This window comes from Lotus japonicus, chromosome 1 (genome assembly GCF_012489685.1).
Source record: "Lotus japonicus ecotype B-129 chromosome 1, LjGifu_v1.2".
NCBI lineage: Eukaryota > Viridiplantae > Streptophyta > Magnoliopsida > Fabales > Fabaceae > Lotus > Lotus japonicus.
The window spans coordinates 29388019-29400718 of NC_080041.1; the positions used below are offsets into that span (position 1 = coordinate 29388019).

Sequence of the window (12700 nt, forward strand, 5' to 3'; positions counted from 1 at the left end):
ACTTTTAGAGGGGAGACAAAATGAGTAATGAGAGGTTTTGAACCCCTCCATTCCCCTCTCATACCCTCCTAAAAATTGAACCAAACATGATAAGTTTTAAAAAGGAAAAATATCCTCCCCTCCCACCAAACACTGTGGTAGAGTTACACGTAATCCAAATTTAAGATTATTATTTTGACAAATAAACTAATTTAAATTTACAATCCCAAAAAGAGCACAATAGGCCCAATGATGTTGTTATATAAAACAATTATCTGATACAAATAGAAACACATTAAAAGGATGAAAAATGAAACTTATAAGGCTCTATTCAAGCAAGGAGCTTAAAATATATTACACGATATCCCTCTTCTTACACCAAGTGAGTTGGTGTAGTGGTTTAGCACTTCATCCTTTAAGCAAGTGGTTGGGGGTTCGAATCACAACTCTTGCGAATAGAAAAAACTCCTTGACCAGCCCTCTACCGCTTAGTGCGCTGACCGTGGGGCGAGGGATTAGTCTCACGGCTGTCGGCTATGGGGATACCTTGGTCAAGACAAAAAAAAATATCCCTCTTCTTACAACTGGCAGTTCCCTTGTTGAAGCAAATACTCTCCCTTCGGACTTTCTCTAAACTCTTCATTAACATCACCATTTTCTAAGTCAGCAATTTTCTCCTCAGATTAATATTAAGCCTCTTGTTGCCCATTACATATCAGGGTTTGATTTTGGGGGTATGATATGGTGTTTTAGATTTTGAGGAAGAGGGTTAGGGATGGGTTGTAGGAAGAATGTTAGGGGGTTTTGATTTCATTCTTTTCGACTTTCTGGGCTTGTTCATGATTTTTCTGGGTTTCTCGTTGTTGTTCTAAAGGATTACAAGTCTGGGCTTTGTTCATGCTTAGGGATGGGTTGAAAATGAAGGTGGTGAAGATGATGAGGATGAAGGTAATGAAGATGTTGAAAGATTCTGAATTTTTAATTTTTTAAAATTATTTATGGGTTTTTTAAGTGATAGGTGAAGGTGATGTTGGGGACGAAGGTTGGAGATTCCGAATTTAAAAATAATAATAATTTTTTTATTATTTTGATTTCACTACACATATGAATCTATCTATATATATATATGTAAAGCTCACTTGAGCTATAAGTATTAAATGCATTTAATGTATTGAGCAAACTTATTACTATTTTTTGCACTACCTACTAAAATGTAAAAGTTACTTTGAACCTTTGTATTAACATTTTCCTTTGTATTACAAAAATTAAATTAAAATATTAAAAATTAATAAATTTGCCTAAGTCATTAGTTATTCAACTACCTACTAAAATGTATAACTCAATTGAAATTTTGCTATAAATAGACAAAAAAAGCCAAAAAAAATTATTTGTATGATATACATTAAACTAAACTAAAAACTGATCAATAATTTTTTTAGACCAATTAGTTATTCAACTACCAACTAATTTTCATGTTTGTTGTATAAGGTAGAATAGAACATGACAAAAGACTCCTTAAACATAACACTTTAGTTCTCTAAAAAAGAGCGAAAAAACTCTAATAAACAAAAACTACACTATTATTTGAGGTAGGAAGGTTAATACGCGTTAATATACTGATTTAATAAAATATTTAATTAGATACAAAAATATTTAAAAAATATATATTAGTCATAATCATTTATTTTTTAACAAATTTATTTGTAATTAATATATTAAATAATAAGATAAAAAATTGAAAGAAATTGTATTTTTAATAGTAATTAAATTACCTAAATTGAATAATAATATTCATAAACATAAAAATTGACTTGAATTTTGCATTAGAAAAAAATAACTAAAATTAAAGTTGATTAATGACAAAATAATGTTAGAAATAAATAATTTAGATAAAAAAAATTAAATCTAAAAATGACACTATAAGGTATTTACTATTAACTATAATGTATGTGTGTTTTATTTGACTAAAAAATCTCAATATAATTTTATGATCTTATTATATATTAGTAAAAACGATTTTGAGCAAGGTTAATAGATAAGTTATGACCAAAGTTGAATAAACTTAATCTATTTAATTTATATCTTATAATAGTTGACAAAGATGATATTATTTTATTTTTCTCAATTTTAACATGTGTAAACCTGTTTGGGAAATTGTGTCCCCAAAATGACTTTCTCTGTAAAAAGTACAAAAAAATGGTAAAACAACTTTTTTGATGGCATTAAAAACTTATTGCTTAATTTTTTTTCATAATATTTATTAAAAACTTATTAATTTATTTTTTAATAATATTTTTCACATTATTAAATAAATAAATAATTAAATTTTTAAAATGATCCAATGCTGATTATTAAATATTAATTATTGAATTTGAGTAATATTAATTTATTTACAAAGAGAACTCTAATAATATTTATAAAAAACTCCTTTTTTTTTTTGAAATGATTGAAATTTTGAACACAATTATTATTATTTCTTTTAAAATAAAAAATAATTTAATATTTATGTAATAATTTAAACTATAATCATTATTATTTAATGTTAAAAATGTTGTAAAGAAACCCGTGCAACGCACGGGTATAATATCTAGATATTGGTATGACGCCCTGAATAAAATCCGCATAGTTAAAAACCTACATGCCACCATGCTACATCATCATTGATTGTAATAATTAGTTAATTACTATTGGAAACTGGAAAAAAAAACTTATAGTGTGTTTGGACGGAAAATTTCAATGTTTTAAAGGAATTTTAAATACTAAGTAATTCATTTCTCCTTGAATTTGTAAATTTTCTTGTTTGGGTAAAGTAATTAAATTTCTTCATTTGTAAATTCGTTGTTTGTATGAAATATTTAAAATTATTTTATTTATAATTTTTTTTAATTAAATGATGAGCTGAGAACAATCGACGGTCATCTTCATCCGGAGATAAAGAACATGATAGTACGAGTTCCAATCGGTGGAAGTGTCCTAGTTGGCTTGAAGACGTTGTTACAGGCTCATTGGAGAAAATAAAAGAAACGCATTTAATTTGATTATCCATCGAGGGAGGTGTTGTTGTGCTTGATGTTCTTCGTCTCCGGCGGCGGAGGGGACGACGAAGACCTAGGCATAGACAGTTATGGACAATGATGAAACTGTGAAAATGGTAATGAAGGAAGGGGGAGGAGGTATGGAGGAAGTGGAGAGGATATTTTTATATATAACTTTTTTTTCTCAGCTGGCAACAATTAATGGTTTAAAACATTTGTGTGAATTGATCCTTCCTTAAAGAATGGCCATTGATTATTTAAAACTAGTTTTATAAATTTTATTAAAATAATTTAACCTCAAGTATAGTTTCAGGGTGGATGATGTCATGACAAGTTTTTGATTGCCGGCCGGCCGAGCTTAAAATTGAACTCCTCTACCTGGCATTTTCTTCCACCTAACTTAAAATTTTATGCATTTTGAACCTTTTTGTTTCTTCCCTATGAATCTTAGGAAGCATTGATATTAATCCAACTAGTATAGTCCTTCCAAAACCATCTCCTCTTCCTAACTTTGATTCACAAATTAAAAGCCATGCAAATACAACTACCCCTGCTGTTAATCATTGCATTAACAGGGTTACTAGAAGTTGCTGCTGCTGCAGCTAATATATCCCTACCCGGTTGCACAGACACATGTGGAAACGTTTCAGTTCCATACCCATTTGGCATAGGCAAATCCACTTTATCAGGCAAGAACTGTTTCTTGGAGGAAAGACTGAGCCTCACATGCGAAAACAACACTTTATACAATGGCAACATCCAACTCCTCAACATAACCCTCCAAGGCCAATTGGACATGTTGTTCTTCGTCTCGCGCCTATGCAACGACACCGTAGACGGGGTAGCTAACCAGCCCTTTCTCACCACCCCTTCTTTCACCATTTCAAGCAAAGAAAACAAGTTTGTAAGCGTTGGATGCAACACCTACGGCTACCTAAACAGTTATTACAACGGGGATGAGTATTCAACCGGGTGCTTAACCAGGTGTAGCAGGTTGGATTTTGGTTCTTTTTATCCATTCTCATTTTCATCAATCGTCGGATCTCTTTCTTCTTTATCTATCACATTACACATCATATTTTTCATTAATCTCTCTTTTCTCTTCTTATATCACTCGAGATGCGGGTTTAATTAGGGACTTAGGGTGTCAACTCGTCTTTTTATGCAGGTTACCCGATGACATGGTAACCGATGGAGAGTGTTCGGGGATCGGGTGTTGCCAAGTGGATGTTCCTTCCGAAATGAAGAACATCACTATACAAGCGTACAGGTTCGGATCTAGTTCGAGGTTTAGTGATTGTGGGTTTTCCTTTGTTTCCAAAAAAGGATCGTACAAGTTTTCTGTTAGTCATTTGAAGAACCTGCCTTTCACCATGCTCCCTATGGTTGTTGATTGGAGTGTTGGAAATGAGTCATGTGGGGTTTTCGAGAGAGGAGGCAAGAGTGCCTGCATGAAGAATAGCTACTGTGATGATAGTGAGACTAGTTATGGATACAGGTGTAGGTGTGAAACTGGTTATGATGGAAACCCGTATCTTCCGAATGGTTGCCAAGGTATATTAATGATTAATCCATGTCCTTTTTTTAATTTGTCTAATGATCACAGACCATGTTTGTTTTTTACCCAATGATTGTGAGTTGCTTTGGTTAAATGTGGTTATTTGAAATCAGTCCCAACTAATTTTTCATTTTCTCTTCTCTCTAAATTTTTTCATTCTTCTGAGTCTGCTACTACTTGCTATTTTACCCAAGACTTCCTTTTCTTCATTCAACAAAAAGTTTATAGAGGAAAAAATAAGAGTGCATAGCGAAATAAGGAATTTGTTTCAAATTTTAATAATACAAAAGGAATTAAGTACAGCCTAGTAATGGTATTAAAAAGAGACACGACACAATTGGAATTGTACAATTTGATGACTTATATTATTGACTCGAGCAATGTTGTAAGCAACGCCAAAATAACACTTCTTCATTTTGACAACTTGCAGACATCGACGAATGTCAGACAAAAAATCATACATGCCTGAGTGATCTTCATTGTCGCAACAATAATGGGTCCTATGAATGCTTTTGTCCTCGTGGGCAGCTTGGAAATGGAACTAACATTGGAGGATGCCAACCAATCCAGCATCAAAGTACTATAACCAAGTTTGCCATTAGTAAGTCAGTCTGAGTTTTTGTCATTAATTTGTTACACCAGAGTAGTCTATGTTTTCTCCTAAAGCATGCATCCATTTCCATTTACTTTGTGAGAGAACAATTTTAAGATTTTGCAGTCCATTAACATGCTACATCCATATATAAATATGCAGGTGGATGTGCAGGGTTTTTAACTTTGCTGGGAGCTTCCTGGTTATACTTAATATATCAAAAAAGGAAACTAGTTAAAGAAAGAGAGAACTTCTTCCGGCAGAATGGCGGTTTTATTTTACAACACAGACTCTCAACAAGAAAAGGCTCCCCTCAAACTGCACATATTTTCACTGCAGAAGAGCTAAAGGAAGCCACCAACAGCTATAGTGAGAGCTTAATCATTGGCAAGGGAGGCTATGGTACAGTTTTCAAAGGATTCCTTCCAAATAACAGGGTTGTGGCAATCAAGAAGTCTAAAGTGGTGGGTCAGAGCCAATCTGAGCAGTTCATAAACGAGGTGATTATTCTGTCCCAAATCAATCACAGGAATGTGGTGAAGCTCTTGGGTTGTTGTTTGGATACTGAAGTCCCGTTATTGGTGTATGAGTTTGTTAACAATGGTACACTTTTCGATCATATACACAATGAGAGCAAGGCATGTAATTTATCATGGGAGAATCGTGTTAGAATTGCGGTAGAGGCTGCAGGAGCTCTATCATACTTGCACTCAGATGCCTCCATAAGCATTGTCCATAGAGATGTCAAGAGTGCTAACATTCTCTTGGATGACACTTTCACGGCCAAGGTGTCTGATTTTGGAGCTTCAAGATTGGTTTTTCCAGTTGATCAAGCTGGACTAGCTACAATGGTGCAAGGGACTTTTGGTTACTTGGACCCGGAGTACATGCAAACAAGCAGGCTAACTGAGAAGAGTGATGTCTACAGCTTCGGGGTAGTACTCTTAGAGCTGCTAACAGGGCGGCAAGCGCTTTCGTTTCAGGGGCTGGAAGAAGAAAGAAGTCTTGCCTTGTACTTTCTCTCTTGCTTGGAAGATGATCGCTTGTTTGAAATTCTCGATTTTGGTCTGCTGAGTGATGAAAATAGAGAGGAAATCATGGAAGTTGCTATTCTTGCAAGCAAGTGTTTGAGACTTAAAGGGGAGGAGAGGCCTTGCATGAAGGAAGTTGAAACGGAGCTGAAGGGGATAAGGAAAACAGGGAAGCACCCTTGGCCTAATACAGACCTGAATTTAGACGAGTCCCAATACTTGCTTCATGAGCTATCTGACATCTATAAGGAGAGTAATAGTAACAGCAGCCATGGAAATACTGAGTACGACAGCTTGAGGGGCCATGTTATGATACCCCTTGATATTGCACGTTGATTATAGCAACACATGATAGAAAATTAACAAACATAATGCACAATATAGTGTTTTGGTTTATAATTTTTATCTTTGCATGTTCTTTGCTAATAGGTCGGTTGAATATTTTCGAGGCTGAGTTATTGTTGGCAACTAGAGAAACACATGTACAAATGTATAATTTTCATATATAATAGGGTCATATATGAAGAGACTGATGTTTTATGAATTTTCAGTATTTGAAAATCAACCATCCGGATATTGTCAGTGTTGGAAATATATCTGTGATTACAGGAATTTTATCCCTGTCTATCACATGGATTTTACTTTTTAGCCATGGGGCAGAACTTAATAGAACCAGAACTTCTTTTGTTACATGAACGGCATCTTTATGTGCCACTGCAACAATTGAAAGCTTATGGGAGGATGGGTTGCAAGTTGCAACAGAATTTTCCCAGGTTATAGTAGCAGTATCTATATGCATATCTTCAGCCTTTGCAACAGAAGAAAACTGGTTAGCCATAGTCTTCAATGAAGATACAGTGTGGCAGAACCAAACAGCTCTTCAATGCAGCAAATTAACACACATGGAACGTGCACGAGAAGAAAATCAGGAATTCACAACTTTCATATGTAGGACAGTAGGAGCAGCATAGAGGCACTCAGATGAGATGGAGCCTGATCCAGTAGATGAAGCACTCCAGGAACAAGAATGGAATAAGGCAATGGAGAATGAATTCCAAGCCTTCACTTCAAATGATATGTGGACTCTAGTTCCATTTCAGGTGTAGAACATGTTATTGACTCTATGGTTTTCAAAACTAGGGGCAGACGGTACAATAGAAAGGAGGAAGGCCAGATTAGTTACTAAATGACTTCAACAAACTACAAGCCTAGATTATGACGAGACATTCAGCCTTGGGAATAAAGCAAGCACAGGAAGAATTATACTGACCATAGCAGTTCATTTCAACTGGGAGAAAATGCAGATGGAAATTAACAATGCTTTCCTAAATGGCAAACTCAAGGAATCAGTTTTCATGCATCAACCTGAAGGATTTATTGATCCAGCCAGACCCAATTATATTTGCAAGCTAACCAAGGCAATTTACAGCTTGAAACAAGCCCTAACCCTAAGGGCATGGTTTGACAGGCTCAAAATGCACTAAATGAATGGGGCTTTGGTAGGACTAAGAGTGATTCATCTATCTTCATTCTTAAGGAAAAGGATCACATAAGTTTCCGATAATCTATATGAATGGATGATATAATTGTCACCGGGAGCAATTTAGATTTTCCCAGTCTTCATCAAACAACTTAAGGTCATATTTTCCTTGAAGGATCTCGGTCCTCTCTACTATTTTCTTTGGACACTAGTGGCCTATACTTGGTGCCGATCAAATATATCTCACACTTGCCAAAGAAGTTCAAGCTGGATCATGCCTCTCTATGCCCCTACTCCAAAGATAACATGAAGGCCCTTTTCAACTAAAGAGGAACTAATAAAATTCCTACAATCTAATGGTCATTACGTCCTAGTTTGTTCAACTTAAAACTGGTGCTAGTGCTCTGAGGTCATGTACCATATTTGCAAGGTTTTATTAGCTGGACATGATAATATTAAGGCTGCTCTTGGGGATTACAATGTGGGGATGTGTCGAGTTGCGGCCCTATGTGAGGTGTTTCGAGACTCCTCAAAAGATTAAGTTCCTTAGGTATTGGTCATGTTAATAGCAGCGACTTAAGAGTCGGAGAAACCGTCTAGATTGAAGGAGAGCCTCCTGAGTGCTTGGTAGTGTGGACAGGCTGTTCAACTTGGTTATGGCAAGTCCGTAGTAGAATCACCAATTGTTCCAGGACTCATGATTTTTAACATCCAAACAGTAACACCACCATACCACATACACTCCATTGTTCTCTCCATCTCTCTCTTCCCCATCACATCTTATATCACATTTATTACTTATCTTGCTTCTCTTACTTTCTGTACATTATGTTCTATAACCCAACAACAATAATAGAAGAGAAGAGGGGAAGATATGAAAAACAATCCTTGTGGATTAACAAGAAGGAAACCTTCTTCAAGGGTGAAACCCTTTACAAGGGGGAATCCCTTTACAAACTCTAATACTCAAACATAAATCTTAAACTAATGAGAATACTCTTATTTTTACTATTCCAACCCTGCTAACCAATTAAAACTGGCCCAAACAGGCCAGACTCACAAATAACAAAACAAACCCAAATAACAAAACTATTAAACTTGCGCTCCAAAAAGCAACACCTGCTCAGCCAAATAGCAGGCCCTGTCGCCCAGGCGCTAACCGAAGGCCCTGGCTTAACCTGTGCAGCCCCCAGATCACCAGGCTCATGCGCCAAACCAAGGATATTTTCCCTTTTTAGCTTTCCTCTATCTATGCATCAGACTTTCTTGGCTGGTCGCTTGGTTGTGTCGCTCACTGCAGCTCCTGGATGCACATCAGTAACTGCTGTTGAGGCAACTTCAATGACTTATTAGCAATGCTGTTTCCTAGGAGTTTATTATATTTTCATTTTAACCAGCTTAGTTTCTCATGGTTATTATCCAACTCGTCCCCAACAAAACCTAAAAAAGGCAATGGTGGTTTCTAGTAAAAGTTAAATATTACATAAAATTTCCAACCTACAAGTTCACTAAGTTTTAATTCTCATTCTTTCGAAGTGCCAGGCCAGCTCTTATTTCTCACCAATATCTCCCTTATGTTAAATAATGATGAGATTAACGAAATATCCTATGATCGTGCAAACATGTTTCAACAAACAAGTATAATATCATTAATCAGCCAACCAAAATGAATAATCCATGAAACTAACAGAGTTTAGAGATACAGGACTTGTCTGCGAAAATAAATGAATTAATAGTAATATACCAAAGTCAAGTATTCTGATTTCAAATGCAAGACAGATAGTAAAATTATAACGTACTACCCAGCTATCACTGATTTGGCTTCATTTTACTCAGCACGAGATTGGCCAGCTCGGGATGAGAGGATGATACCCACAATGAGACCATACAGAGCAAGAGCTTCGGCAAAAATCAAGATAAGAATCATACCAACAAACAGCTTCGGCTGCTGGGCATTGGCCCTGAAACAAAGGAATCACCTTACTTAGTCTCCACTCTCCAAGCACTTAATTAACAATAACATAAATTGCATCAGTTCATGGATGAAATGAAAATTTTATTTGAGAAAGCGTGCACCCACACACTTACACACAAGATGAAAGTTAAAAAGCAAGATGGCAAGGTATACAAACACAAAATAACATAGATCAACAGCCTGAAGGGAATAAAAGAAGCAACAAATGGACCAGCCTCAAGATTCAATTAGGCTCTAAGCATCTGAATAAGTTTGTAGAGATTATTTACATCAACCTTCGACTGTTAACATTGGTATGAAGGAACAGAGAGTGAAAGCAGCCAAAAATCTAAGAATTAAATATCTCTTTTAAACAAAGAATATGAAATAAAGCTCAAGTTTCAACATGAAATTCTCGAATAGTTAAGTATATCTGTAGGTAACATGACGTTCTGCTTTTTCTTTTCTAATGCCAATAGTTAGAAAGGGGAAACCAGGTCCCCCCCGTTCACGTTCACATAAGTGATGTAACAAAAGCCAACCTAGCCATCTCCTGGATTCATAGTATCTTATCCTTGCCACTTAAAAAATAAATTGTTGACTAGAAAGAGATACAATCACACAGAAGATTTCTCAGAATGAAATACTAGCATAACAAAGCTGAAAGTATCTCGCGAATAAATTTCAATAGATTAATGCATGTTTAGTTTAGTATATTTTTTCTCCATAATCGCGTAAAGAGACCCAATGCTACTTACAGTAGCTTATTTAAATATGTGATTCTTTGCTTACAGCATATCATACACTGTCAAGAATTGAACACAGCAATTCCCCCATGCAAATATTTTCAAAAGCTAAATTTTCGCCGTAATAGCAATTACTAATTTCCAGTTCCACATTGCCAAAAGACTGCTCCAGAGTAAGCATGTACAGAAATCATTGTTCACAGTCCGTAATCAATAACAGAGTAGGTGTCATTGATCTAACCTTAGTAGGGAAAAAGGGAACACTATGTTTTACAGAAGTAAAATGGGCATATTGGTTCTTGAAAATGTTTCTCATTCACAATGTAGTCTCTGATTTGAACTAAGTGTATTATTACGTCATACACATCATTTTGCATGAGTCCATCAGCTAGCATTTTTTTGGGGCTAACAATTGAATTTGAATAAAAAGAGGACCAAATAATATAATCACATGAATCAAACATATACGAATAGGACCAATATGATAATTTAGATTACCCTTTAGATAATAATGGCAAATAACTAGAAACTTTTGACTTTAAAACATAGTTTATTACTTGAAATTGTTTCAGACACCAATATGGCTTAATGTTGCACTCCATGTTGTCTACATGCTTGCTTTTTATTGAGTAATTACTTATACTTTAATATGTAAAGTATGTTTTTAGTCCAGTAATATTGTCAATATCTGATACTAAACCAGAAAACACCCCATTTTAGTCTTTTCTCTAAATAGTTTTTCTTTAAATTTCACTTAGGTAATTGTTGTTAATAAAACAGTGAAACCTACACAAAAAAAACGAGGTAACAGCACATTTTTGGTACCACTCATGTCCATTACAATTGTACAACATATTCAGGTTGCACTAAAATTCAAAATGAAAAAAAGCACACGCCAAAAACTAAGGTAAGAGTATTCCAAAAACATTAATGAACCAAAAATAGAGCAATTTAGCGATGAACTGCTATTAAAATCATGACTAAAGACAAATATTAATAATTTCATAGGAACTAAAAATCTTGCTTTTGGGAGTGCGGGGGGGCAACCACATATTGATTTTGAAGCAAAAAATATGGTGGAGAATTGTTTTTCACATGTTTGGATACTTTCTATCATAATCAATCATGAGCTCAAAATCAATTATAGAGAACACACCTAGGGGTAGCTTATTAAGTGAGTAAAATCATTTCTCAAAAAGTGAAATCAGTTTTTGATATGTTTTTACTTAAATGCTTTTCAATTGGTGTAAGCATGTGTATATTGATTATAATACTCAACCATTTTGGTCATTTCACACCTAACATCAATTCTAATAAAAGCCATCCAAACAAAATTCTCTAAAGGAAATCAATTTTCTTATAAGTGTATCCAAACATAAATCACGTTTACAATACTCAATTATGTCAGAATCAATTTTGTCATATTAAATTAATCCAAACACACATTTAGTAGTCTTACTTCAATAATCATGTAAATCACAACAAGCAAGTAAAATGAAAGTAAGATACAAACAGAGTAGGAAAAAAATACCTGACTCCAGCATCACCAACAATTCCAATGGCCATACCAGCAGAGAGACCAGCAAGGCCACAAGCAAGACCAGAAGACAAGTGAGCATATCCATCAAAGAGATAGTAAGACTTAGCCTTAGGGTTAATTCCAGTACTGATAATCACAGCAATAATCAACCCATAAATTCCAAGCACACCAGCCATAACCACAGGCACAATCGATTTCATGACAAGCTCAGGTCTCATCACTCCCATCGATGCCACTCCCACTCCACTCTTCGCAGTTCCATATGCAGCTCCCATACCTGTTCATCATCACCAATAATCATCACCAAACAGAAACCCTAAAAATTCAAGCGATTTGCAGGATCTTATTGAAAATTGATATAGAATCTAGAAAACGAGAAGGGAGAGGGGAACTGACAGGAGAAGACGAGTGCGGCGGCGGCGCCGAGGAAGCCGAAGAAGGGAGCAGTTTCGTCGCCGCTGAAGCCTGCCATGGTTGTTGTTTCCGTCGCTAAGCGGAGAGTGTTTGATGAAGGAAAGTGAATGAAGGAGCGTGTTGAGGAAGATTTGATCGATTGGTTTTTGCAGAGATCAGATCAGAAAAATAGTGACGGAGACAGGGTGAGACAGGTGGCTAATGTGAGTGAGAGGTGATTTGACCAAAATGTCCCTTCTTTGTCCTCTTCTAAGGGCTTTTTTTTGAACGCTCACTTTAATTATAAAATAATGCAATTTAAAATGCTGCATGTTACACGTGTTAACCTATGCAAAGCTAGTTACATATAGGTTGAAATATAGTATAAGGTC

The 12700-nt window shown here is 35.4% G+C and overlaps 2 protein-coding genes across 2 annotated transcripts; one reads left to right on the forward strand and one right to left on the reverse strand.

Annotated features, from left to right (window-relative positions):
- Window positions 1–3413: 3413 nt before the first annotated feature.
- Window positions 3414–6626, forward strand: LOC130734335 (wall-associated receptor kinase 2-like). Its single transcript, XM_057586701.1, has 4 exons — window positions 3414–4007; window positions 4183–4568; window positions 5003–5173; window positions 5327–6626. Exons 1-4 carry the CDS (start codon window positions 3547–3549, stop codon window positions 6529–6531), a joined length of 2223 nt encoding a protein of 740 aa, XP_057442684.1. The 5' UTR covers window positions 3414–3546; the 3' UTR covers window positions 6532–6626.
- A 2674-nt stretch (window positions 6627–9300) lies between these two features.
- Window positions 9301–12497, reverse strand: LOC130734336 (V-type proton ATPase 16 kDa proteolipid subunit). The gene is made up of 3 exons (XM_057586702.1): window positions 12312–12497; window positions 11907–12192; window positions 9301–9636 (listed from the first exon to the last, which is right to left on the reverse strand). Exons 1-3 carry the CDS (start codon window positions 12385–12387, stop codon window positions 9504–9506), a joined length of 495 nt encoding a protein of 164 aa, XP_057442685.1. The 5' UTR covers window positions 12388–12497; the 3' UTR covers window positions 9301–9503.
- Window positions 12498–12700: the final 203 nt, after the last annotated feature.

Bases quoted from the DNA above. Each gene is read 5' to 3' on its own strand.
- LOC130734335 (XM_057586701.1), top strand. From the start codon at position 3,547: ATGCAAATACAACTACCCCTGCTGTTAATCATTGCATTAACAGGGTTA. The intron at 4,008-4,182 runs GTTGGATTTTGG...CTTTTTATGCAG, and splicing joins TGCTTAACCAGGTGTAGCAG to GTTACCCGATGACATGGTAA. The intron at 5,174-5,326 runs GTAAGTCAGTCT...ATAAATATGCAG, and splicing joins TATAACCAAGTTTGCCATTA to GTGGATGTGCAGGGTTTTTA.
- LOC130734336 (XM_057586702.1), bottom strand. From the start codon at position 12,387: ATGGCAGGCTTCAGCGGCGACGAAACTGCTCCCTTCTTCGGCTTCCTC. The intron at 12,193-12,311 runs GTCAGTTCCCCT...GATGATGAACAG, and splicing joins CGCCGCACTCGTCTTCTCCT to GTATGGGAGCTGCATATGGA. The intron at 9,637-11,906 runs GTATTTTTTTCC...CCTTTGTTTCAG, and splicing joins GTTGGTGATGCTGGAGTCAG to GGCCAATGCCCAGCAGCCGA.